General features: G+C 39.9%; 1 protein-coding gene across 2 annotated transcripts in view; it reads right to left on the bottom strand.

The window, feature by feature from the left end:
• Window positions 1–25,557, bottom strand: part of RSU1 (Ras suppressor protein 1) — a 202,520-nt gene that overhangs the window by 140,990 nt on the left and 35,973 nt on the right. For both annotated transcript variants that reach the window (XM_090268019.1, XM_090268018.1), the window contains exons 4-7: window positions 15,746–15,866; window positions 9,700–9,818; window positions 7,731–7,813; window positions 7,331–7,445 (exon numbers count right to left, since the gene is read on the bottom strand). In XM_090268019.1, coding sequence (XP_090124145.1) covers window positions 7,331–7,445; window positions 7,731–7,813; window positions 9,700–9,818; window positions 15,746–15,866 — 438 coding nt within the window. The remainder of the gene's footprint in view (window positions 1–7,330; window positions 7,446–7,730; window positions 7,814–9,699; window positions 9,819–15,745; window positions 15,867–25,557) is intronic.

The following is a 25,557-nucleotide window of genomic DNA, read 5'->3' on the forward strand; positions in this document are numbered from 1 at the left end:
TGGTGTGGCTCAGTGGACTGAGCATTGGCCTGCGAACCAAGTGTCGTTGCTTCAATTTCCAGTCAGGGCACATAATTAGGTTGCACATCAGGTCCCCAGTTGGGGGCGCGGGTGAGAGGCAACCACACAGTGATGTTTCTCTCCCTCTCTTTCTCCTTTCCCCTCTTTCTAAAAATAAAATAAACAGACAAACAAATAAATTTAAAAAAATATTTACAAAAATGGATTTATATAGTGTGCTTTAAACTTGAAACCAATTAATACATAGACAAGTGACAGAAGGACTACGGGGTATGCACACATCAGTAATATTAAAAAATGAAAACAAATAGTTCAGAACAGTGATTATCATGTGAAATCATTCTGTGAGAAGAAAAATATTGTCAATGAATGAGCACTGTCACAAAAGGTAACACAAGACAGCAACAAATTAAACAACTGGAAACAAAGTTGCTACTTGCAGAGATCTCAGCATGGGATTAACAAGTGAACCTAATTAGTTACAGCAAGCACTACAAAGCATCCAATACTTAGGAACAAGTTCATAGTCAAAGGATGTCAAAAGTAAAGTGAATAACTACATGAATTAATGACTGAATCAATGAAATAAGCAACCAAGCCACTAATAGTCCAAGCAAAAGGTAACCATAGACCTTTTTAAATAGAACCTGGTGACCTGCTCCCAGTTTCAAGATAAAACTCGCAAAAAAACAGACCTGAAAAATCATTTATGAAATTAAGAGTATTATTAAAACTATGATGATGGGATTGAAAGAGTAACAGTGAAACCCTTCTTATGGGACCTCGTGTCAGCCTGAGCATTCGACACGTGGAGCCGCTCCCCATTTGACCTGAGCTCTCTTCTTGCCCCTTCTCTTCCTCTGCATATCTCTTCTGACACCTCCAATGTGTCTTCTCAGTTTTCACACAAGAAGCTAATTCACAGCTTCTGTTTTATTGATGTGATAAACCAACCAATCACAGTGTGCTAGGAAGACTTTGTTCTTGGACCTTCTAAGTCATTCTTTCTCACCAGGTATTCAGGCCACTCACTGCATTTCTTCTGTGTCATAAGGATGGGGCTTGGGACAACTTCTAGGCTGTCTTAGAAAAGTTGAGAAGTTTTAGAAAACCAGCCTCTAAATACAGTCTCATAGTATAAAAATCCCATGTGTACATACAAAAACAAGCACTTGCAAGCATGTTCATTTACCTAATATATTCTGAGCATTTTTATTTAATACTGGCATTAGGCAAAGTTCTTCCGTAGATTATTCTTTTGATCCTACAGAAAAACTATAAGAAGGGGCTATCATTACCCTCATTCTATACAAGACATAGAAGGTAAAATAACTTATCTATAGTCACAGAGCATGGATTTAGGGTAATAAGTAAAATTTGAACTCAAGCGTAGTGATGAGGAGTCAAACCTTTACAACCTACTATATACATTAAAACATGTTTAAACATCTGGATAAGAAAACTGGGAATCAATTGACAGAATGACAATACACAAGAGATGATAAGACATTTAAAATCAGAAACCTGATGACCAAAAAGAGAATACTGTGTTTCCTTCTTGCCTGCCTGCAAAGAAAGTATTTTTCTTTAGCTTCTCAACAACCATAAAGAAAAGGATTAAGAAGTATAGTAGGAAGAATTTTAGTCTGGTATGTCTAGTCTTTCTTAATTCTGTTCATTCTACAGAATACAATTGGAGGAAAATTCTCAATTCATGACATCACTTACTATCTGAATGCAATTAATAGTTGTTTCCACACTTGCAAGCACACTAGAAAGAATACATATGCTTCTCATATTTCTGTAATAAAATCTGCCATTGACTACTGGCACACTGAGCAGGACACTGAGACCACTGGCCCCAGGTGTGTGTAGCATTGCATGCATCCCTCCCATTGACGGCTGCAACTGCTGTAGATGAGGTTCTGACCTCTGAAACATTTGCTTCATTGCATGCCTAGCATACTTATGCAATTTCCTTCTCCAAAGGCAGAAGAGGTCCCATGATTGCAGAAGCCACAAAACCAGTAACGATTCCATCCAGAACAAGTAAATGAATCCTGGAGAACTTAAGATAACAATTTCGTGTGTGAGTAAGAAAACGCAGAAGTGGAACAGAGGACTGTTCACAGAGCTGCCAGCTTTGAAATCACCACCAGACTGTTTATTCTGGGTCTTTATCTATTCTGAGGCTAGGCATGGATATCTGCCTTTCCTTCCTCTCCTACCAATGCAGGACTTTTCTCCATCCCACTAATGAAAAGTGGGTGAAACTTTAGTTAGTCGTATTGCTGCTTTTTTAGAGGGAGAGCTCAGCTGTGAGCCTTCGGATTCAGGCAGGCTCAGGAGATGTCAGGTGTGTCTATCTCACTTCTTCGCTGGCACATTCATCTACATATGCTGGGAAAAGTCTCCCTCTGAAGCACAAGAATCATCCCCCTGCACTAGCACTGAGTGTTGTGGGCTGCCCAGGCAAAGCCACAGCCCCTGACCTGGCCACAGATTCTTACCTGGCAGCCAGCCTGACCCACAATAACCGACCCTCTGACTCCAGTGTTGAGGAAGCACATCTCATGGCTCAACACAGTGTTTCATGGATCAATCTCCAACCCTCTACAGTCACATTGGAGGAATCTCATCCAACCTGTGACATTACATGTTTACTGATAATGCCCAAAGTCATCTACGCAGCCCAGACCTCTCCTCTGAACTCCAGATTCTAATTTCCAATTGCCTTCTTGATTAAAAATCCAAAAGGCATCTCAAACTTAAGATACCCATACTCTGCTCATGACCAGCTCCTCTCCTCCCCCCACCTCCTACCTTACCCTTCCCATTATCTTTCCCATCCTTCTAGCTCCCCAGATCCAACACCTCACAGTCAATCCTCATTCTCACACCCTTACCTAAGTCACCACCAGTTCTCGTAGTTCTGCCTTCGAGACAGACCCAGAATCTGACCATTACTAGTAGCTGGATGAACACAGAGGGGTGGCATTTCTTCTGGAGGCTTTAGGGGAGAATCCATTCTCTTGCCTTTTTCAGCTTCTGGAGGCTGCCTGCATTCCCTGGCTTGTGGTCCCTTCTACACATGACTCCAACCTCATGATTCTGTCATCACATCCAATACTTACTCTTACCCTCCTGCTTCCCTCTTCTAAGGCCTCGTGATGACACTGGGCTTACCTGGGTAATGCAGAATAATCTCCCATCTCAAGATTCTAAATCACATTTTTAAAGCCCTTTAACCATGCAAGGTAAACATTCCCAGGGTCTGGTGATTAGGACTGGGGCAGCTTTGGGAGGCTATTATTTATGCTCCTACACCATCTCACCCCAATTAAAAGTAAAGTCCTTACAATGGCCGCAAGTTACCATGGAACGTAGTCCCTACTTCCTATCTAAGCTCATCTTTTCCAACTCTCCCCTTTGCTCACTCTGTTCCAGCTACACTAGTCTTGCTGTTATTCCTCAACACACAAGCCCATCTCAGTTCTTGGCACTGCTGTTCCCTCTGCCAGAGAAGCTCCCTCCCACCTTTAGGTCTCTGGTTAAGACACCACCTTACGGGTGAGGTTTTCTCTGCTGACTCTGTAACAGAGCACTGTCCTCCGCCCCCATTTCTGTACTTGCTCTCATGCTTACTTTCTTCCTAGAGCACTTATTGTCATCTGAGATGCTATCCATCCATCCATCCACCCACCCATCCATTTATCCTCCCCCACTAGAATTTCACAAAGGGGATTTTTGTCTCTTGTTGTATCTCCAGGAAATAAAACATGAAGCCAAGGCTCAATAAAGTTGCTGAATATGTGAATTTTACTTTATTAGAAAAGTAAGCTCCTTGGAGATAAGACCTGGACCAAAGTAGAAACTCAGTAAATGTCTGAATGAATAAATAAATGGATTGGTAAATGACAGACCCAATTTATATCTAATTTTCTATGGATAAATTGGACTAACATCAAATCAAGTGAGTTATTGTGTAGCAATCAAACATAACGGTTAAAGTAACTTGCTCAGGGATACACAGCAAAAGGAAAGCAGTGATTACATGCTGAAACTCTACTCAGGCCCCTGACTTTATTTTGCTGTGTCCCTGCATGTTCTTACATCTGACAGGTCAGAGCTCAACTGGATTCCCTTGCTTGGCCCAATTCTCTTACCAAAAAGGTTTCTACTTAATAAACTCCAAACTTATTTTTAAAAGAAATTTCACAGAAATCTCAAAAGCATTTATCTTTCTTATTCATACATGTAAAATATATATATAGGGAAGAGATCATTATCCACATTTTAAAATGCACCCAGAGCAGCCCTGACTGGTGTGGCTCAGTAGGTTGGGTTTCATTCTGCGAAGTGAAAGTCACTGGTTTGATTCCCAGTCAGAGCACTTGCTTGGGTTGCAGGTTCGGTCCCCAGTCAGGTGAATTTGAGAGGCAACCAATCAATGTTTCTCTGTCACATCAATGTTTCCCTCCTTCTCTTTCTTCGTCCCTTCTGCTCTCTCTAAAAATAAATAAATAAAAAATAAAATGCACCCAGAGCAAACCGCAGCCAGTGAATGCTGGTAGAACAGGTATAATGAACTTCAAGTACATCGGCCCCAGCACTAGACCAGCTCCACATGAGCACGTGCAGAGCCAGGCCACAGACAAAAGATACTCCTGCTGTGGCTGGGTGCTTACTGGGGCAAGAACCCCAGGGACAATGCAACTAGCTTGGATTGGAACAGGTTTCCCAGAGGCTGTCTCATCTGCATTTTGCAAAGTGTATTCTGGCCCTGCTGATCTCGGACCACCCCAGTCGGCCATGCAACTGGCCACACTGCATCATCTGTCCTCCTGCTAACATCTGGGGCAGTGAGCCAGTGCTGCATCGTGTTCACACTTGGAAACCGCTTTCTAGGAATTCTTCTCCTGGCACAAACGGGAGTACACCACGGTGCTTAGGAATGGGGACCTGGAGGGACAGCCTGTCAGGCTTCAAATCCCACCTTTGTGACTCATTAACTGTGCCCCTAGGAACATGTCACCTACTCTCCCCAAGCCTCAGTTTCCTCACCTCTAAAATACGCTTATGACAATTACAGGAGCGAGTACAGGAAAAGCACTCATAATTGTGCCTCAGCACATAAGGCCTTAATACATACTGGCTATTATTACATTGCTATCTATTACAGTTGACCTTTTTTCCTCAAAATCACTGTTTAGAGTTAGATTTGTAACAGAAATTCCCAGGGAATTATCATTTATTTACAGCTAAGTGTTTACCTGTAATTAGGGAAAACTGTTACCAGGCAGATGTTAAGACTAAGCTTTTCTAGATATGGTTCACAAAAATAGTTATTTAGAAGACTTTCTGCTTAGTTCTACTGCTGAATAAAAACCATGTAAGTTGTTATTGGAGAACTTAACAGAAATGCTAGGCAATATAATAGTATGCCCTATGTAAACTGGAAAAGCAATATGAGTAAGATTTTATCATACAAATAACACAGATATGTGTAGGTTCAACTAGATTTTTTTTCTAACAGACTACAATCTAATAAAAATCACGAATTAATCAGCCCTGGCTGCTGTAGCTCAGTGGATTGAGCATCGGCCTGCAAGCCAAGTGTCGCTGGTTCGAACCCAGCCAGAGCACATGACTAGGTTGCACGTCAGGTCCCCAGTTGGGGGTGCGAGTGAGAGGCAACCACACAGGAAAAAAAAAAAAAAATCACTAATTAATCTAATGTCTTACATTGACCCACTGCTTGAAAAATAAAATAAAACAACAAAATACTTTCTTTTCATTTCTGCTAATCATACTAAGGATGCAAGCCGTGAGCTTTACCAAATTAGACAAGAATTAGTCTCCTGTATGGAAATTCTGATTCAGCAGGTTGGAAGAGAGCAAGTAACGGTATTTGCAAAAGCTCGCCTAGTCTTAGTAATGTGAATACCTATGGTTTACAATCACTGCACAGTCTTTCTTTTGACAGGAACTTTTCTGTCTTAAAAGCATTTGTAAAGACATTTTCTTGATCCTGTAGTCTGCTCCTAAAGTGAGACTTGACTGCTTTTAACTCAGAGAAAGGAGGTGCTGAGTTACTCTTCTGCCTTTAAAATCAGTACAACTCTCTCTAGAACTTTCACACTAACGAAGGAGCTAAAGGAGACAGGAAAAGTGGGGATAAACCTTTCCATCTGTTCCACGAATCACGTGAATGTTTTTCTTTTCTTTTAGACCAGCGCTGCCCAACAGAACTTCCTGTGCTGATGGAAATGTTCTCTATCTACGTTTCCTACCTGTGGCTATCAAGCACCCGAAATGTGGCTCGTGGCTTCCATGCTGAACAGCACTGCTCTGAATTGAAGTGAGACTCTGCTGGCTCATAGATTTCTCAGAATCTTGCTATCCTTTCTGAGGGTCTCACTTCATTCATACATTCTGGACATATTCCTTAAGCACATACCTCATGTACATAGTAAGCAAGGAGGAACAAATAGAGAATCCCCTGCTCTCAGTGAGCTTACATTCTAATTTATAATAACTTGGCCTCTTTAAAATCACCAGACTCATTTCAGCTACCTCCCCAAAGAACTTCGGGCTAAATGTGTTTTTTTTAAACAATGGTATTTTGTGGCAGAAGAGCAAACAGCCATAGTTTAAGAAACAATGCAGTTCAACATATAGAAGAAATTTAAGGATACTAAGAGTGTGCACAAGCAAAGTGAACTCATGAGCCTTTTCCAGACGGGGAGCATAGCCTTAATAACAGAGTAACAGGCTTGGACGTTATTTCTGAAGAAGGTCATAGCCCGCCCTGGGCCACAATGGAGGTGGAATCAGAAGAGAACCAAATTCACGACTGGAAAAGGTATTTTCAAGCAGCTGTAGCAAACACTAACACTAACTATTTGGTAAAGGTTTTCAAGAGATTAAAGTTAAAAATATGGGATTAAAAAAGATAAAAGTGATGATTTGATTACAAAACCAAAACACATCCCCAGCTCGTCGAGGGGGAGCCACCACCGAGACCATCCCCACTGCTCTCAGGCTCTTCACTAACAGCACGCAGGCAGCTTCTCCAGCCGTTTCTGCAACACTGGTCAGCGCAGCTGCTGACCACAGCGTCAGGGCAGGTCATACCCATCACAGCTGGACTCTGGCCAATGACAAATGCTAGTAGAAATAATCAGAATGGGGTACCTTGGTGGAGGGTATTTGTCAAAAGGAGGAGGGAGGGTTGTTCAGAATTGCTGCATTTGGATAATCGGTATTAATTAAATCCAGAACTAAGCTCATTCATCAGCAACCTTACCTAGTTCTGGGGGCAGAACAGTCAGGCGGTTCCCCTGAATGTGGAGCTCCTTAAGCTGAGTAAGCTCCCCGATTTCCTTCGGCAGTGAGATCAGGTCATTATCTCTAAGGCTGAGCTAAATACAAAAAAAAACAAGGAGTTGTCAAAACAATTTCACATAAATTCCCATAAAAAGGCACTCAACATAAACTCCTGCCCTCTTCCATGCCCTTTCTTCTTTAAGCCTTAGTCCTTTCAACTTATTTACAAGTGTCTGCAGATGAACAAGAAACAGTATCGAGAGTAGTGGTTTATTCTTGCAAAACAAACCCTACTCCTCCTGCTCAAATTGACTTGAATCTACTTCTACAGGGGCTGCAGAAGTGAATTGATTTTCTCAGAATTTAGATAAATTACTTACTATCTGCAACTTTGTGAGCTTCCCAATATCTGGCGGCAGGATTTCAAAATCGTTGTCACTTAGATAGAGTGCACGCAGGGTGGCTGCAAATTAAACAGCAACATATAAACAGGGTGGCATGGAACCCGACCATTTGAGGCCTGATCAATATAAGGGAGTCAGCTTTGATTAATAACCCTGGCCTGGGGAGAAGCCTGTGACATACCTAGGGCTCACAATAATAACAAGCAGGTCAAACTTAGATTTACTGGCTTATTGTGGGGCTGGTGTATTCAGGAAAACATCTATATCCATGGGGACGGACACAATTAACAACTGTGGGCATCAGCAGTTTCGGGCACAAAGTTTCAATACATTTTCAGAAAAGATAGCTATTTTTCTTCTATTACTTCCGATTCAGATTTCTTACTCGATTTGCATCCAAAGTAAAACAAAGAAAACCACTGTGTCACTTATATCAATACTCAGGGCAAAAAGGGCCCTTTCATGTAAAGAGAACTATGTTAAAAATAAACAACTAAAAGGCTTTCTGGTGGTGGAGGCCAAAATCGCTGTTCACTGTTTCCATAAATAGACTAATTACATTTGACCCCTGAACAATTAAAAGGTTAGAGGCAATGACTCCCTGCACAGTCAAAAATCCACATATAACTTTTGACTCCAAAAACTTTACTAATAGGATACTATTGACAAGAAGCCTTACTGAAAACAAATAGTCAATTGACACATTAATTATGTTATATGTATTACATACTGTATCCTTACAATAAAGCTAAAGAAAATATTAAGAAAACACAAGAGAAAATATATTTACTGTATTTGTTGAAAAAAAATCCATGTATAAGTGGATCTGTACAGTTCAAATCGGTGTTTTTCAAGGGTCAACTGTATTATTACTTGTTTCTATAGCCTTAACAACAAAAATAAAATAAGACAAAGGGGCTAAAATAATGACGTGGAGTTTAAAAATAGAGAAAACCCTAACTTAGATAGAATACTAGTAATCAGAAATTTGTTCACAATATTACACAATGATAACATGATCCAAATTACTAAAGGCTAAAATCCTGAAGAACCTTTCTATCCTCAACCAGAAAGGAGTATGACCAGATGTATGTTTTTTATTTGTTTGTTTACAGGTATTCAATTATATTTTAATGTTTTAAAATTTGACGGAATTGTACATTAATTTACATAACAAAAACAATTTATTCCAGGGCCTAAGAAAATATTTTAGAGTTGCTTTCACATGCTTAAGAAGTCTGAGAAAGGGTATAGATAAGGTGAAAAAATGTCATTTTAGAACCTAGCTCAGAAATTTCAGTATTTCTAGCTACCATATATGTCACTATTTGGAGAAGCAGAACACTCACTGAAGGAAAGCAACTCTTCCCTAAATTTTTCATGAGTTCTTGAAAAAAAGTCAGTTTTTCTAATTTTTACAAGCATTTACAACAAGAATTTGTTTTCATATGAAAAAATAAAGTGTGTTTAATTGTATACTATCAACAAAATAGATTATATCAATAAGAGTACTTTCTAAAAGGCTTAAAACAAGAATTATGGTTAGAAATTTAAAAAATTGTCAGTGGTTTATTAATATTTTAATAAGTAATTTATAAATAATGAACTATGACATGGAAGGGCACATATTATTATATTTTTTGCATGTTCTTTAAAAATGAAACTCAAACTTCTTAGTTAAATGTGAGACAATCCATTTAGATACATAATCTCTATCAGAAAGTTAATATGACATTACTAAGTCCACTTTGTGCAATGGTGTCTGATAACTAAATATCAAATATACATACTGTTGAGCTATGACAGAATATTCAAAAGGAATCTGTAAAGAAAAAAAATGTATGTCTAATAATTTCTCTTGGAGTTTGGGCCCTGGCAAATAAATTTTACTTTTAAAATGCAAAGTACCATTTTAGGGAGATTTATAGAATTAAAAGTTTCTTACTCAGGTAAAAGAAGTTTCCAGGAAGGGAATTTTCATTCAAGTTGTTGTAAGTCAAATCAAGGACCTCAAGAGCTGGGAGGGAGCCAAATCCTCGAGGCAAAGTGTTTAGTCTATTCATGCTGTTGGTGGGGAAAAAAATTCAAGATGTCACATACAAAACATGTGCAGACAGAATACTCAGATCACCTGTGTGTCACAAGCCTAAGAGTCATGTGTGAGACGTTGAAAGCCTAAAAGGGGCGACAGTTCTATAATCACTCTTTGTTATTGTAAGCAGCCTCATAATGTTAGTCCAAGAATCTACATGGCCATGAAACATTTGAAAATGTCTTAGCTGTCATTTTCTCCAATGGTGACGCTCAATTATTGTTTTACACATAAAAAATTAAATCATCAAAAATATCTTTCCTTCCAAAAGAAAGTTCCAAAACTTCCTTGCTAATGTAGCAATAATAGTACCTCAAAAAGAGACATAGTAAGCTTTGTAATTTTCAGACTTGACTTTATTTCACTTATTTCTCTCAAATCACTTTTTTATTCTGGAACTTCTAACCTTCAAAATGATCTCCAATAAGAAAGGGGGTTACCAGGGGCTGGGGTGCGGGGAAGGGGGAGTGGTTGTTTCATGGGTGTAGAGTCTCAGTTGTACATGATGAGAAGCTTCTGAAGACGGGCTGCATGACAACGTGAATATACTTAACACAACTGAATCACATGGTTAAGATAGTGAATATTTGTTATGTGAATTTTACGACAATTGGAAATAATATATATATCTCCAATGAAATGTAAGGCAAATTATTTTTCTATTATTCACTTCTATAATTTTTTAAGACCTCATTTTTCTTAACACAGCTCCCTTTGAGCATAGTTAAAAGCTGATTTTAAAATGATTTTTAAGATATCTAATAAAGGATGACAGATGTTAAAAGGCAGGAGGGACTGTGATACTACAAATAATTCTAGACATTGATCCTTCTCATATGAGCTACAACCCTGTTCACACCCACCAGCCAGGCCTCACAGAAAAAGCGATCACCTCCACCTCCAGATGGGTAGAAACGTCCTGGGTTAACTTGACACAAAATAACCTCCATGATAATTTGCTGTAATGATAACAACTGATATTTTCTATGAATTCACAATTTGTGAAGCACATTTATATCAAGTATTTCACCTGAATCACCAAAAAAATTGTAATATAGGCAGGACGGCACTTATAAGCACCTCTGTAATGCTGAGATGAAAAAACAGGCCAAGCAAGGTTAAGTACTAAGGCCTTTTGACTTAACTGATAGGGGTGACAGGTGTCTGAGAGGACCCAGCACCTCATGTAGGCCAAGGCACTTCTAACCCTCAGACTCCAAAGTGAGAACTGAGTCAACTGTAGAAAAAGTCAGATAGTGGGCAATGCACAGAAGTGTACCTTAGGTGCTTCTTTCTTCAAATATTGCTCTTAGTTACCCATCTTTAAAAATCACCACTCAAATTTTTCTCTCCAAACACAGAGGTACACTGTGAAACATCAAGTAAAGGAAATCCATGTCGACTTTCTTAGAGCAGCAATGTTCAACCTTTCTCATGTCCTGGCACATCTTAAATAATTACTAACATTCTGCAGCACACCAAAAAATGTATTTTTTGCTGATCTGACAAAAGAAATAGGGAAAACTTTGATTCATTCACACCAGATAGCTATTGTTGTGTGGCTGTTGTCATCTTTTTATTTGACAATCTAAGGGAAAAGAGGCCACTACCTCTGGCCAAATAGTCAGGTATTGCATGTTTTAAAAATTCTTGCGGCACACCAGTTGAAAATCGCTGCCTTAGAGGCAAAGGCATCTCACTGAAAAGAGAGCTCCCACCCGATCTCCAGCGTAGAATGAGCTGAACTGCAGGTTTTCTTTCTCTTTGAACAATGACGCAATACCCCAATGTCAGGAGCACAGCAGAGTCCCTGTGCAGTTGATTCACACCAGGAAGTGACACTAGGAGGTCTGTGGGCAGAAGGGAAGCCCCAATTGAAACACTTCACAAGGTCCAGCGCAGTGCTGGCAATAGCCCCAGCTACAAACAATGCAGGAAGCGTGAGGACTACTGGCCATTTCTCTCAACACCAGCATGCACGTGACAACCAGTCTCTCTCTCTGCAGAATGACGTGTAGCATGTGCTCGCTTCCCCCACAGTGGGTGCTAACATTATCTACATGAGTGGGACATGTGTCCTCAGGGCTCCCTCCAAAAGTGCTGGCACTCACAGTGGCCGTGAAAGGTTACAGTGAAAGGACAGATCTAGGTCTGAACTCCAGCTCTAGCACCTGCTAGTAGGGTGACCTTGGGGAATTTATTCAGCTTCTCTCAGACCTGATTCCTCTTCACCTGTAAAATAAGCCTAGCAATACCTTCCAGGCAAGATTGTCAGGAAGATGAGAGAGAAAAACATGGGAAGCACCTAACATAACTCGTGGCTTATGAGTGGGTTCTCAAAAAATGACAGCTATAACTACAATTATTTTTCAGGAGGTTTGAGAGGAATTTTGACTCAGCCCCCAGAAGGCTAAAGCTCACCTTTAGGAGAAGATCATAGTGAAAGCCTCGACTATCAAGGGTGGTTTCCCAATTGCAACAAACCAGCTCACCCTAAAGCCACTCCATGGTCGTGGTACAAACATCCCAAATGCCATAAAGTCTTTGTGTGTATGTGGACATTTTCCAAATGCATACTGGAAATGGGAAAGTGCCAGCATGTGATGGAGAAATTTATGAAACCAGGTAGTCAAAGGCTGTTCAGCATCATTTTTCTTTCTCTTCTTCAAAACCCACAGGAAGGCCCATGCTAATGCTTCCCTTTTGGAACATTTGGATCTCTGGATGTCCTCTGGGGCTCCGCTTGCTTTAATAAAACCTTCCTGGCTAAAGGCAAGAATTTTTCTCTCCTCCACAGTGACTTGGTCACACACTTACCAAAAAATTCCAAATCCATGAACACTCGTGCTGTGCTGTGTGCTTTGTGAAAACTCCTGTTTATGAGAGGAGCTCCAGCACTCACTAGTGGAAAGTTATCATGGAACAGTTGGCCATGGTTCTCTCAAAGTGAGATTATCTCCAAATAATTACAAACAGGTAACCTATGTGGCTTTACATTTTTTGTAAAATAACTATAAAATGAGTCACATTTAATGAATTTATTCAGATGTCCTAAAAATCCTTTCAGGTCTTGTGATCACCAGAATAAACAGCAAATACTACGTAAAACTGGAAAGGCAACTTTTGGTTGAGTGTGCTGCTTGGATTATGTATACACATGGCCTACCTGCTTGACTGTAGGGTCTCCTGTGTGTGTATTTTTATACTGGCTGCTTATTCTTGGGAATCTGCTCTAGATATCTTGCTTTAAATAGAACTGTGCAGATATAATTAATTCTTTATGCCACCGAGGACAGAAGCATCCTTTCTTAAAACCCATCTTAACTCTTTTCCCAGAGAACTAAGAATTTTGTTGAAACTTTGACAACCCCATCTATGTAGCTACATAATTAACTATGGAAAACTTACACAATCAATAAAGCACTGAGAGCTTTTAACAAACAGCTCTTAGGACAACAAAGGAAGTTCAACAAACAAGGAAAGTTTATAACTCCGTCCTAAAGTACCTGGAACCCAGGGAACAAATCCTGAGCTCACAGTCATCTGAAACCTGCCTCCATCTGTATTTCTGTTTCAGCTGCCAACAGCAGACATTGAGGTATCATCCCATCTCATCTTGTTACTGTTTGTCACTTTTATCTCCTCTACATTTTTCACATACAGTCCCTCCCCTGCCTCTGCTGTCACTGCCCAAGTTCACCAGGAACGCTAAGCTAGCATTCTCGCGGGGCTCCTGACCTCCAGCCATATCTCCCTGCAGTGTCTCCCCCACGCAATCCTTCACACAAAAACCTGACCTCCTCTCACACCTGCTACTCGGCTGTGCAAACTCCTCAAGATAAAACTGGAGCTCCTTTACTTGACACACAAGGCCCCTCGTTGCCAATGACGTTTTTGTTTACAGTCTCTTCAGCCAACTGTGGTGCATGGCCCATAAGGGCTGGATGGCCACTACCTACAACACAGCCTGGTACATAGGTGAGAGCTCAAGAAATTTTCATTAAAGGAAGAGCAGACATCTATGCTTCTCTTCTCACCTCTTGTCCTACTGATCCCTACCTCACACTTCACACTCAGCACCACTGAGCACCCTGCAATTCCCGGAATGGGCAGTGCCCTGAGCTTTTCAACATGTCATTCCCACAGTCTGAGATGTCTTCCCTCTGCTCGGGAGTCTGGGAAATTCCTTCTGGTGGATCAAATCTGGCTCAAATACTACCCCTGCAGGAACTCTTGCCCTGAGAGTCTTACTTGCAGACTACCGTGCTCCTGGTCCCTCTCCCTTTGCACTTCCAACAGCCTGCCACCCATCAGTGACCCAGCTGTACGCTGTCACTATTCACTTATAGCAGCTCTGCCCCCCATACTGAAGGCCAGGGACTGTGATTTTCACCACTGATCCCAACACTAGTAAGGTTCCTGACGCGGCACAGGAACTTACATAGTTCTGAACTAAATGAATAAATAAATAAAACAATGATGATAATAATAATAGCTAACACTTATGTACAGCTTACTATGTGCAAGGTGCTGTTTCCGGCACCTTATATATAAATAACAACTTAATAAATTAAAAAATTAACAGTAAGACTAGATCTAGTTCAATGTACCTGGTATATGTATCTAGTTTTAGCTTCTTTCTACATGCAAATTAAATAGCATGACAACATTTTCAAAACAAAGATATAAATGGAAGATTCCTTCTTTTCTGATGGGTATATAGTCTGCATATTTATAGGGGAAAAGCCATTGGATTTAAAGTGGTATTTCCCCTCCTTTAGATGCTACTTTCCCACTGACATTAGGAAAAAGAATGCTCATGGATTTTAAGAAGATCCTCTTTCAACCAGAATTAACATCAATATAACAGTGTCTAACCAAAATCCCTGTAGAAAGAATGAACTAAACTAAAACTCATTCCATGAATGAGATTTTTTTTCCTGTGATTGCTTCTTATAAAATTGATAAATACCTGGCCAGCTTCTATTACTACTCCATGTAAATCACTGACTTACTAGAGCATTTAATAGCTATAATTTCATGAATACATTACTTTGTGAAGGAAGCATGAGTGGGCAGTTCCAACCACCAGCTACAACAACAAAGTTGGAATTCAGAAGCCCAAGTTCTGGGTGGCACCTATGATGTCTGATGGAAAGGGGTTCTCTGCCTAGCTCGGCCACTAACCTGGGGGCAATCAGGAGCAAGTCACTTCACCTCTCGGAAGGAGCTTGGCTTCCTCTCCTAGAAATGAAAGCAATAATGCCTGCCTGCCCTCCCCTGTAATGGCTGACAGGGTCAAATGCTGGCATTAGGACTTTGAAAACTGTAAAGTTATATACAGATATGAGATATTGCTATTATTCACTGATACCTGCTTCTGCAACCTCAACTGAATCGAAATTCTTCTCTTCATCTTTGTATAAAGATGGACATAGGATGAGAACCTCTTGACTACGTAATAGGAGTACAAGAATCAATAAAGCCATGGGAAGAAATGTACCCTCCCCTCCATAGGAGGAAGGTGCTTTGTAAACCAGCTCTACTTCATATAGAGAGAAAAATCAACCATATTAACAACTGTTAAAGCTATACAAATAATTCCGCTCTCAGTTAACATCACTAAAATAAAATTTTATTGGAAACAAAATACAGTAAAAAAAATCCCTATTGCATAAACAATTAGCTTCTGAATTAGCTCTCAAATATATATGCACTAATGTAGACCATTGCAAGGATGTATTAAAACAATAAAACTTTTAAAAAACCTGAAACATGAAAAGAAATGAGCTATCAGCTTCTCCTAGGCAGGAATATAAATGGCACCCGGCCTGGCCCACAGCTCCCCGCCCCCACAGCCCCCATTCACTCTCTCCTCACTCCTCTCACTGATACTCACCCGAGGTTCAGGTGCTTCAGCTTTTGAAGGCTGCTGATCTGTGTGGGCAGCTCCTCAATCTGGTTATTAAAAAAGTTAAGCACTTCCAAATTCTTCAGTTCTGCTATGTTTGGTGGCACAGCTACAGAAACAAAAATGCCGACTGTGAACACAGGAACCTCACTACTCACAAGGAACGCCAGCAACACATCGTGTTTCCCTTCATGTGAGAGATGATCATCCGATATGACCATCTAATTCACATATATTTGTTTTGTGTAGGTTTTTCTTAGGTTGTAATTCACCTCTGAGTAGAAAGGGTAATGTTTCTTCAAAGGCAAAAGAAAATCTCTGTGCCGTTACCAGCCAGTAAGTGAATATTTATTACAAAGCATATAAACTTTTATAATTGTCACACAACTTCTAGTAAGTGAAACTGCTTCCATCCTTTTCATTTCCTAGTAGCGAACTCCAAATCCCTTCCTGAGCAACAATACGTTGTTTATCAAACTGTTTCAATAATCTGTTATCTGAAGAGCTGTTCTCTTAACATTACACTAAATCACGTCAATTTAAGTTTGACCTTCAATGACGAGATATTCAACCTACCCAGTCTCTGATTTTGACCTCTGGCCTTTGCATCTGGGGCAGTACAAACACACACACACACACACACACACACACTCTCTCTCTCTCTCTCTCTCTCTCTCTCTCTATCCATCAGATTAGCCAACAGATCAATGCACTGTTGTTATACAGAAATATGAAAAACCAACTCAGAAGCATGACAGGAATACTAGTACGCAGCTCAAAGGTTAACATAAAACAGTAGGGGCCTGAAAGATTCTTCTTACCTAGAGTATATACCTGCAAATACAAATTTAAAAGTAAATGTGTCTTTACCTCAAAAGTATAAACTCTCAATTGGTAGCAGAAACATTTCCCATAGATTGTATTTCATGTATCCATTTGCCGATTCAAGCTTTCTATAAAGATTTAATTGGCCATGAGCTTGTTGTCCATGGTTTATACAAACACCAATGCCAAGACTATCCAGGTAACTAAAACCATGGATGTGGGCCTTGGGTACAACAAAAGAAATTGTTTTGTTTCACGTCAATATATTTACTTCCCATTCCACCAGTCCCCTCCAGGGAATGCTCCAGAATGCTGAGAAAACCCAGCAGCACCTTTGCTTATAACCACTACAAAGGTATGCGTAAAATTCCAAACACACATCTAAAATATTGACACAGAGAGCCATTCCAAAAGCTCCACTGTGTAACTCTCAGGGGACTAAGAAGACAGGCACACTGTTCAATCCAGTTTTGCGTCATCATTTTCAGCTTTACAAAACATCTAAGATATTGAGGACCCGATTTCTTTTAGAGGGAAGAAGGCTTGGTAAAAGGTAAGGTAAATGCTTTCATTGGAGGAAGGGATTGTGAAGAATACAAATCATTCAAGCAAGACTAAGGCACATGGGAAGTGACTGATGGTAGGCATGGAGACAAAAGGGCAGATTTTAAGGGGATAATCAAGACAGCTGGAAATTGCCTGAAGAAACCACACTCCTGGACACCAATATGAATGCATGTGAGCCCTGCCTACACAATTTGACTGCAGCAGCACGTTTTTAGATGTGTAGTCATAACACACTTGTGTGCAAATGAAAGGTATTTACCGGTACTTTGTGTAAATGACCATGAAGAAAATCAGGCTGTGCCTGCTAAGTCACCAGGTGTCAGCTTACCTGTTTTGAACATGGACCACGAAGTGTGTGAGCTCCACAGATGACATCAACATTGCTCAGAGATCCCACTCGTTCTCCCTGTTCCCCCTCCAGCTACCACAAAGTTTCTCTCCCTGCATTCATCTGATTAGTTTGAAGAGCAATAAAGAAACTTAGTGCAACCAGGAGAAAATAATCTCAATTTAGCCACAAACCAAGAATAATGCAGCCAGAATTACTGCTGCCTTCCCAAAGTTACTTTGCCAATGCAATTAAATGCTGGTCTGAAGGTATCGCCTTTTTGACAGAATGAGAGATTATTTCACTCTCTTTGCTAAATCAGTCCAATTTAAAACCACAGATTATGCGAAATGTGATTTAGGGCTTTGTTTTGTGGACACAAACAAAAACCCACATTCAATTTACTAAACCTCTCCCAGCCTTTTGGTGCACATGTGAATTTTGTGCTTAAAACTCCATTCAAGCTAGACAAGGAGAAAAAATTACACAGCCAATATCCTCCCTAAACTATATAATTTTTCCCGTGGCCACAGTAAAAAAGCAAAAGAAATTAACATTCAGACCTGTCTGGAAAGGATAACATTTGCTCTTTCAACCAATATTTAGCAAATGCTTATTACATGCACAGCACCATACTTTCAGCGCCTAGCATTTCAATACTTTGGGGATAAAGAAAGGCCTGCTATTTAAGGAAAGTAACCTGCAAAAGAAGGGGTATCAGAGTTGATAAATGAAAACAGGCTTAGTGCTTAGAAAGCAAACTAACTCCAACAAACTGTCCATAAAAAAATAAGCAGCTAAGATAATAAGTTGTGCAATAACTAAACTATATACATACACGGAGGGAACAATGTGTGAAACACTTACAAAAAGGTGGCAGCAATGGCACTGGTCAGAATATTGTGGTGGAATTTTTCAAGATATCTATGTGACACATTATCAAAAAGTATTTTAAAATATAACTAAAAATAACAACAAGGTATTTCTTATTATGCCTTTAGAATGTTCCTTTTTCATCAATTTGTCCAGATTCTGTGACCCCAGCAGTAAACATGCAGCCTAAGACAAAAAGGAGCTTAGCAAACCAAACAGAGGGCAGTGTAGTGTGGCACAGGGACGCAGGAGTCCCAGCCCGGCCACAGAGGCTGCCTTTGGCCTCTCCAATCAGCCTTTATATTCTCTATGTGTCCTTACCCAACTCAACCTCTCTGAGCCTCTGCTCCCTCCAGTGTAAAACGAGAAGGCTGGATTACAACCATTTCTAAATTCTCTACCACCTGGCTTTGACATTCTATGATTCTAAGAGCTGGATTATGAAAATCAATGATTTAGATATAAATAATGCAACAAATGGGACCATCAATTAGGAAACTCAGTCATGTAGAACTTTGCTTATGACAAAGAATTTTTTTTTAAGTACCATTTTCTGTCTAGCAATGACGGCTGTTTTAATTTTGAGACTTTAGTTGCTAGATTTGGGAGAAAAGTCCCTAACTACTCTCAGGTTCCTTGGGTCCTAAATGTCACATTCTGCTCTGGTCACAGGATCAGCTGACTGCTGGAAACACTCTCAGCCTGGAGCTTCCACTATGTTTGAAAAAGGTGACAAAGATGTGATAAAGTTACCCTCAAAACTATGCCCAGAGCCTGGTCTCAAAGTATCTTCTGGCTACCTAAGAATCTGAATGCTATTCTCACTAAAGTTTCATCTATCCGAGAACCTTGTGCAGCCCAAGACTCAGCTATCAGCCCCCAATTGTTTTCTGAATGGTTCCACAATAAGAAGCCCAAAGGACCTAGCAGGGTCAGAAGTTGGGGGGCCAAAAGGAAACTCACCCAATCTCATACATTAAAATTTCTTTTAAAAGCTTCCTCAGGCAGGAAACCTCGGGAAGCACTTGCTGGACACAGGGGATAGACTTGGGCACCAACTCTAAGAACCGTTGACCCAGCTCTGTCCCTAACAGCTTGACTTCTTCCAAAAGGTTGTATACCTGTCCTCATCAGTTACATTTACAACAAGCATGGCTACCAGGCGCTGCACAGCTGAAGCACAGTCACAAAAATCTGTATAAGAACATGCTCCCCGACTAGCAAGCAGAAGCTAATCACCTCCCCCAACAGGAGAACCTAAATAAACTATTGTTATAATTAAGAGTTCCATTCTAGGAGCATTTTATTCAGAAATATGAAATTAATAATTCCATAACCAATAACTTATCTGTAAAGCCTTTTAGGAGTTTATCCACACAATAATAAATGGCAGAGTATGCTCTGAGGTTGGGCTGTCCAAATATGCAGCCACTAGTTAAATTTAAATCTACATTGGGAATGTAAACTGGTATAGTCACGTTAAAAAACAGTATGGAGGTTCCTCAAAAGGATAAAAATAGAAATACCATATGATCCAGTAAATTCACTTACGGGTATTTAGCCGAACAACTTAAGTGTCCATTGACAGAGGAATGAATAAAAAACCAAATTGTTTATGTGTATATATATATATATATATATATATATATATATACACACACACACACACACACACACACACACACACACACACACATATATATATATGATGGAATATTGTTTCACCAAGAAAAGAAAGAAAGAAGAAAAGAAAGAAAAGGAAGAAAGAAAGAAAGAAAGAAAGAAAGAAAGAAAGAAAGAAAGAAAGAAAGAAAGAAAGAAAGAAAGAAAGAAAATCAGAAAACCCTGCCATTTGTGACATGGGTGGATGTTGAGGGCATTATGCTAAGTAAAATAAGACACACAGAGAAAGACAAATATTGTATAATCTCACTTATATGTGAAATGTTTTTTTCAAAATTTAAAAAATATATAGAAAGAGACCAAATTTGTGCTTACTAAAGGCAGAGCTTAGGGGCTGAGGGAATTGGATGAAGGTATTTTAAAAATTAACTAACTAGTTAATTAATTAATTAAATTAAGAATTAAGAATTGCTTGGTCTCATTAGCCACATTTCAAGAGCTTGGGAGCCACTGTCCTGGGTAGCATGGACATGAAACACTACCACTGCTACAGAAATTTCTATTAGACAGTGCTGCTTTAAAGCAGTGCACAAACCTTTGAGTACATCACAAGTACCAGAGGGCTTGTTAAAACACAGACTGGGGTCAGGGATACCACACAGTTTCTGATTTAGCAGGTTTGGGACAGGGCCTGAGAGTCTGTATTTCCAACAAGTCTCCAGGGGATGCTGATGCTGCTTGTCTGGGAACAATCTTTTGGTTCAGAAAACTTCTAACTCACTGGTGACATCAAAATCATTAACCTAATAGGTGTGTCCCTTGCCCCACACAATAATGCTGAATAAGATAATAATCAATCTTACCCACGCTAAGACTCCTGTCGCTTCAGTGAGCTCCTGGGCCTGCGCATGGATAAAAGTGAACAAAAAGAAAAACAAAAGACAATCTAGGTGGCCAATGCACCCAACTTCAAGGCTGCCATCAAACCATCAAACTATTTCCAGTGGACTTCCACCCGCCCACATTGATCTTTATGGTGAATCAATATGTAGTAGTATGGACAGCATTCAAGGGGAAAGGAAACACTGAATCCCCTAGTCCACTGAATTAAGTTGCTCTGCAGCAGCCTCATCATGCCCGAGTGTGGTCACATGGCAAGGTGCCATCTGCTGTACTTCTGGCCTTTGAAACATGGAGTCTAAATGCAGAATGCTGGGTGGCAGCGACAGCACAGACAGACCAGATGGATGCAGCCCATCCAGGGGCATTTTGCGCAAAAGCACTTTGTGGCCCCTGAGGCAAAGAAACAAAACTGTGAAGAATGACAGGCTCTGGGAGCAGCAGGCACCCCACAAAACATAAGGACAGGAGCACGCCTGTGTGCAGCCCACACAAGGGCTGGCAGGGCACGCATGGGTCTTCAGAGCCATATGGTCAGCACTAGCTGCCATCTCCTCTTCCGCCACAAAAGGTTGGTAATAGACCAGGCTCCATGTTCCCACCCACGACTGCTGGGAAGCCAGAAGCTGCGCAGAACACATGAAAGTTTTTGTCATAAGAACGTACATGGTGAACTCCATCACCATTTCCGGCAAACTTCTGAGTAGTTCAAGTATGTTCTGCCTCTGTCCACTATTTCTACAGAACCACCCAGACTGTTTTTAGCTCTGGTAATTCTTGTAAAGGAGAAGTGCTAGGCTGGGACATGAAAACTAGGGAACCCTGCTCACATGCCTCTTCAAAAAACTGAATTCGTCGTTCATCCACTGCCTCCTTCATGGGAAACCATAGAGAGATGCAAAGCAACCCTGTCCAAGTACAGGAGGAACACTTACTGGGAGCAGCCAAAGGCTGAGAGGAGCAATGGCCCAGCAGTGGACTCCTTCCCTGCTATCTTGTGCTCATTTCCAGTGACATAAAGTGCCACCAACCCATGAGCCAAACAAGCCCAAAGACACCCTATACGGGATAAGGTAAAGCAAAATGCAATGAACAGCATGGCTGTCCCAAATAGAAGATATTTATATAAAATATAGGAGATTTCTGTCTGTTGTAATAAACAAATATGACCAGTCAGATTTTTACATGCTTCTGTTGCTTTAAAAAATATTTTTTAATTTAAAATGCTTTAAAATGTTTCCTTTATAAAATGAGAAGAATGAAGTAACGAGAGGAATGGCAGAGGATATTAAAATGGGGCCGGATGTTTAGATCCCTAAGTTACACTGCTAACAACAAAGTGATTGCAAAAATTACAAAAGACATGAGAATACGTGAAAATGAGTGAGGTTATTCATCACACATACAGTGGAGGGAGAAAGACCAGTTAAGGGAAAATGGTGAAAGCAAACATTGCTTTGTTCCAATGTGTGAGGAATAAGACACTGGATAACAACCACCCCCTTTTGCCCTGAATGAGGCAAAGGAGGAAGAAGCCAAATTAACAGAAACTATATATAATATGACTCGAGATGTTGTTGTCCAGAGTGAAAGGACAGTCCTTTTAATCCTTAGCTACAATAGCTAGAAGACATCAGTCTATTCACATCACAGAAGCAATGTCTAGACTAATTATACAGATGCCAATTCTTTCAGCCAATTAGGAATCATAGCCTTCAATGCCATTTTAATGATTACATGTAAAAGAAGAACCTCTTCACTCTCACATACAAATAATTATGCTCTTCAGAATTTTATATGAAAAAAGTTCATTTACACTTACAGTGATCAATGACTTTAGTTTTCTGGCCAAAAAACACAAGGTAAATAGTGAACTAATTATATCTTAGCATAAGAATTTGAAGTTCAAAAGTATATTAATGATAACTAACTTCATATATTTTATAAAATTTCCCCCAAAGCAGGTATTAAAACAGTGAATTAAAGTAGTTATGGGTTATTTAAAAACATAAAGTTTATGAAACAGTAAAGCAAATTCTCATTTAAAATTATCTGCATGGTCCTCAAGGTAAAAATAAAATAGCAAAATATCTAAACATACACCCAATAAGAGCCAGCACCGTCCAAATATTCATTAACTTTATAAATGACGAGAGTAATGCTACTTTCAGTTACTCAACAATATTTCCTGAGCATCCATACCTACAAGTACATACTTATTGCATCCTATCATGAACATCCTAAGATTCTGCAGCTTAAGTAATGTTATCCAAAAATATCCCCAACTCAATTCACTACAAAAAAAAAAAAAAAAAAAAAGAAGATACTACTCTTTCAGCAACAATGAAAATAATCACTTATACAAAAATTAGGGGAAAAAGTTATGAACAAGCAGTAGGCAGATTTTAGAGCATAAAGTCAAACATGCAAAAATCTATGTCCCTGGGCTATAAAAAGTGTGCACACAGAGCCAAACAAATCTCCTAAAAAGCTGACAAGCACGGATTTCTGCTCCTCTGAAGATACAAAAATTAGTTAATGTCTAAATTTCCGTTTAACTTCCCAGACAGAACCCAAAAAATGGCCCATGCAATCTTCAGGAGGACTTCCAAACCCCAAACTCTTTCAGGAACACACCGCTGAAAAGGCTCCTGCGCTGAGGCGCTGCAGTGCCAGCCCCGCCACACAGCAATCAATAGCTCTAATTTGGGAGCAGGTTCGGAGCAGCAGCACTCAGAAGAGAGGCAATGGCATTAGATGGCCTGGAAGGAAGTGACATCTAGTGAAGGGCAAAAAATGGACAGTGGCTCCTCTAGGAAAAATGCCTCAGTTGTTCTGAAACACTGGGGAGAGTGAGAAGAAAAAGAACACAGAAAACTTCACTCTATCCATAGGGTACATGCTCAGGGTCATACAAAGAGCTCTCTAGGCTCTTAAATAAATAAGTATAATTATAATATATTATTTTATACATACACACTCTCAATTCTTGATTATTAACAGTGAGAGGGAGACAGTAAACAAGTCAAATTCTCACAGACACCCACACGCTCTGCCAATAGTCTTGCTTTCTTTCACAGCTAAGAATTATTTCAGCAAGAGGCTAGGCTGGGTTGCTTTGCTTTCTTCCTCCCCTTATGTTTCAGCGCTAAGGAAGGAAGTAATTACATGAGGAAGGAAGGAAGGAAGGAAGGAAGGAAGGAAGGAAGGAAGGAAGGAAGGAAGGAAGGAAGGAAGAAAAGAAGGAAGGAAGGAAGGAAGTAGGTAGAGGAAGATGCCCAGTGCTGGAAAAATCCACACAGTAGCTTTGTTAAGTCCCCCTCCAACAATAATAACTATGCCTTTAAACTTTAGGAACTCTCCCTGCTCTTCTATTTGAACAAGTAAAGACCCAGGGCCAATGCTTAGCCCACAGAGCTCCTAGATTTGCCTCAGTGGGCTGTTTAAACTGCACACAAACATCACTTGGCAGGGGCGGCAGGGGAATGGCAGGCTTGGAAGCCATAACTCCCTGCCCCCACCTTCCAGCTCCCTTTCTTAACCACTCAAAGCCTTTTGCTCCCAGCCGATAGAGGGTGTCAATGATGCCAGTTCTTTCTCTCCATCCTTTCTCCCTGAAGTCATGGTACATGTGGAGTGTGGTAATTCAGGGTCTGTAAGCTGTGGGGTGCCTTAACTTTCCTCTCCACTGTTCAGGGGCTTCATGGAGAAAGCTAAGAATGCATCTTTCTTTCTTGGAGGAAGAGCAAAATTTGGAGAGGGAGCAAACATTTCCGGTCAAAGCAGAATCAGGTGGTTAGAATAGAGGCAGCAGGAAAGAGCTAAAGAAACAGTAAAAAACTAGACAAAAAGAGGCTTCAATGAAAATAGCTGGAAAAAAGGCCCATGAGTTTAACTCGTGGTCAACCATATCAGAGTGGTGTTTCGTTCTATTAAGTGACAAAGAGAAAGAAAAACTGAAATGGAAAAGAGATTCTCAAGGTTTTACTGGAGTTTAAAAATTATAAAAAATATGTATATATAATTATATAATTACATATTATATATTTTATATTACATGTAATGACATATGCATATATATGTATTCTCAAAATCTTAAACTCTTATTTAAATTTAAAAATTTTAATTTAAGCAGGTAAATTAAGTGTAGCTTATGAACATTTTTAAAAGACTATCAAGAATGCCAGTCAGAGAAAGACAAATACCTTTACAATTTCACTCATACGTGGACTCTAATGAACAAACTGAACTAACAGTAAAACAGAGAAAAGAGAGACAGACTCATAGAGAGCAGGCTGACATGTCAGGAGGGGGTGGAGGAATCTAGCAAAAAGGAAAAAGGACTCACAGACAAGTGTGGTGACTGTGGGGGGCGGGGGTGGAGGTAGAAGAGGATGTAAGGAGGATAAATGGTCATGGAAAAAATACAATAATTTTTTTAAAGAATGAATTTAACATTGCATTGAATATCATCTTTTTAAAGTTGTATACAAATTTCCAAGAAACATCTCCCTTAAGAAACAGCATCAGTGTATGCATACTGCAATCAGAGTGGGGCAAAAAAAAGTATGTTTAGAGTTGTTTGTATGAGAGATAAAACAATATTTAATAAATAATACAAGAATAAACTGTGTTTTGCGCACTCATAACTGTAAACCTATTTTTGCCCCACCTTGTATGCTAA

This window comes from Furipterus horrens, unplaced genomic scaffold, assembly GCF_987537825.1.
Source record: "Furipterus horrens unplaced genomic scaffold, mFurHor1.1.pri manual_scaffold_2, whole genome shotgun sequence".
In the NCBI taxonomy this organism is placed as follows: domain Eukaryota; kingdom Metazoa; phylum Chordata; class Mammalia; order Chiroptera; family Furipteridae; genus Furipterus; species Furipterus horrens.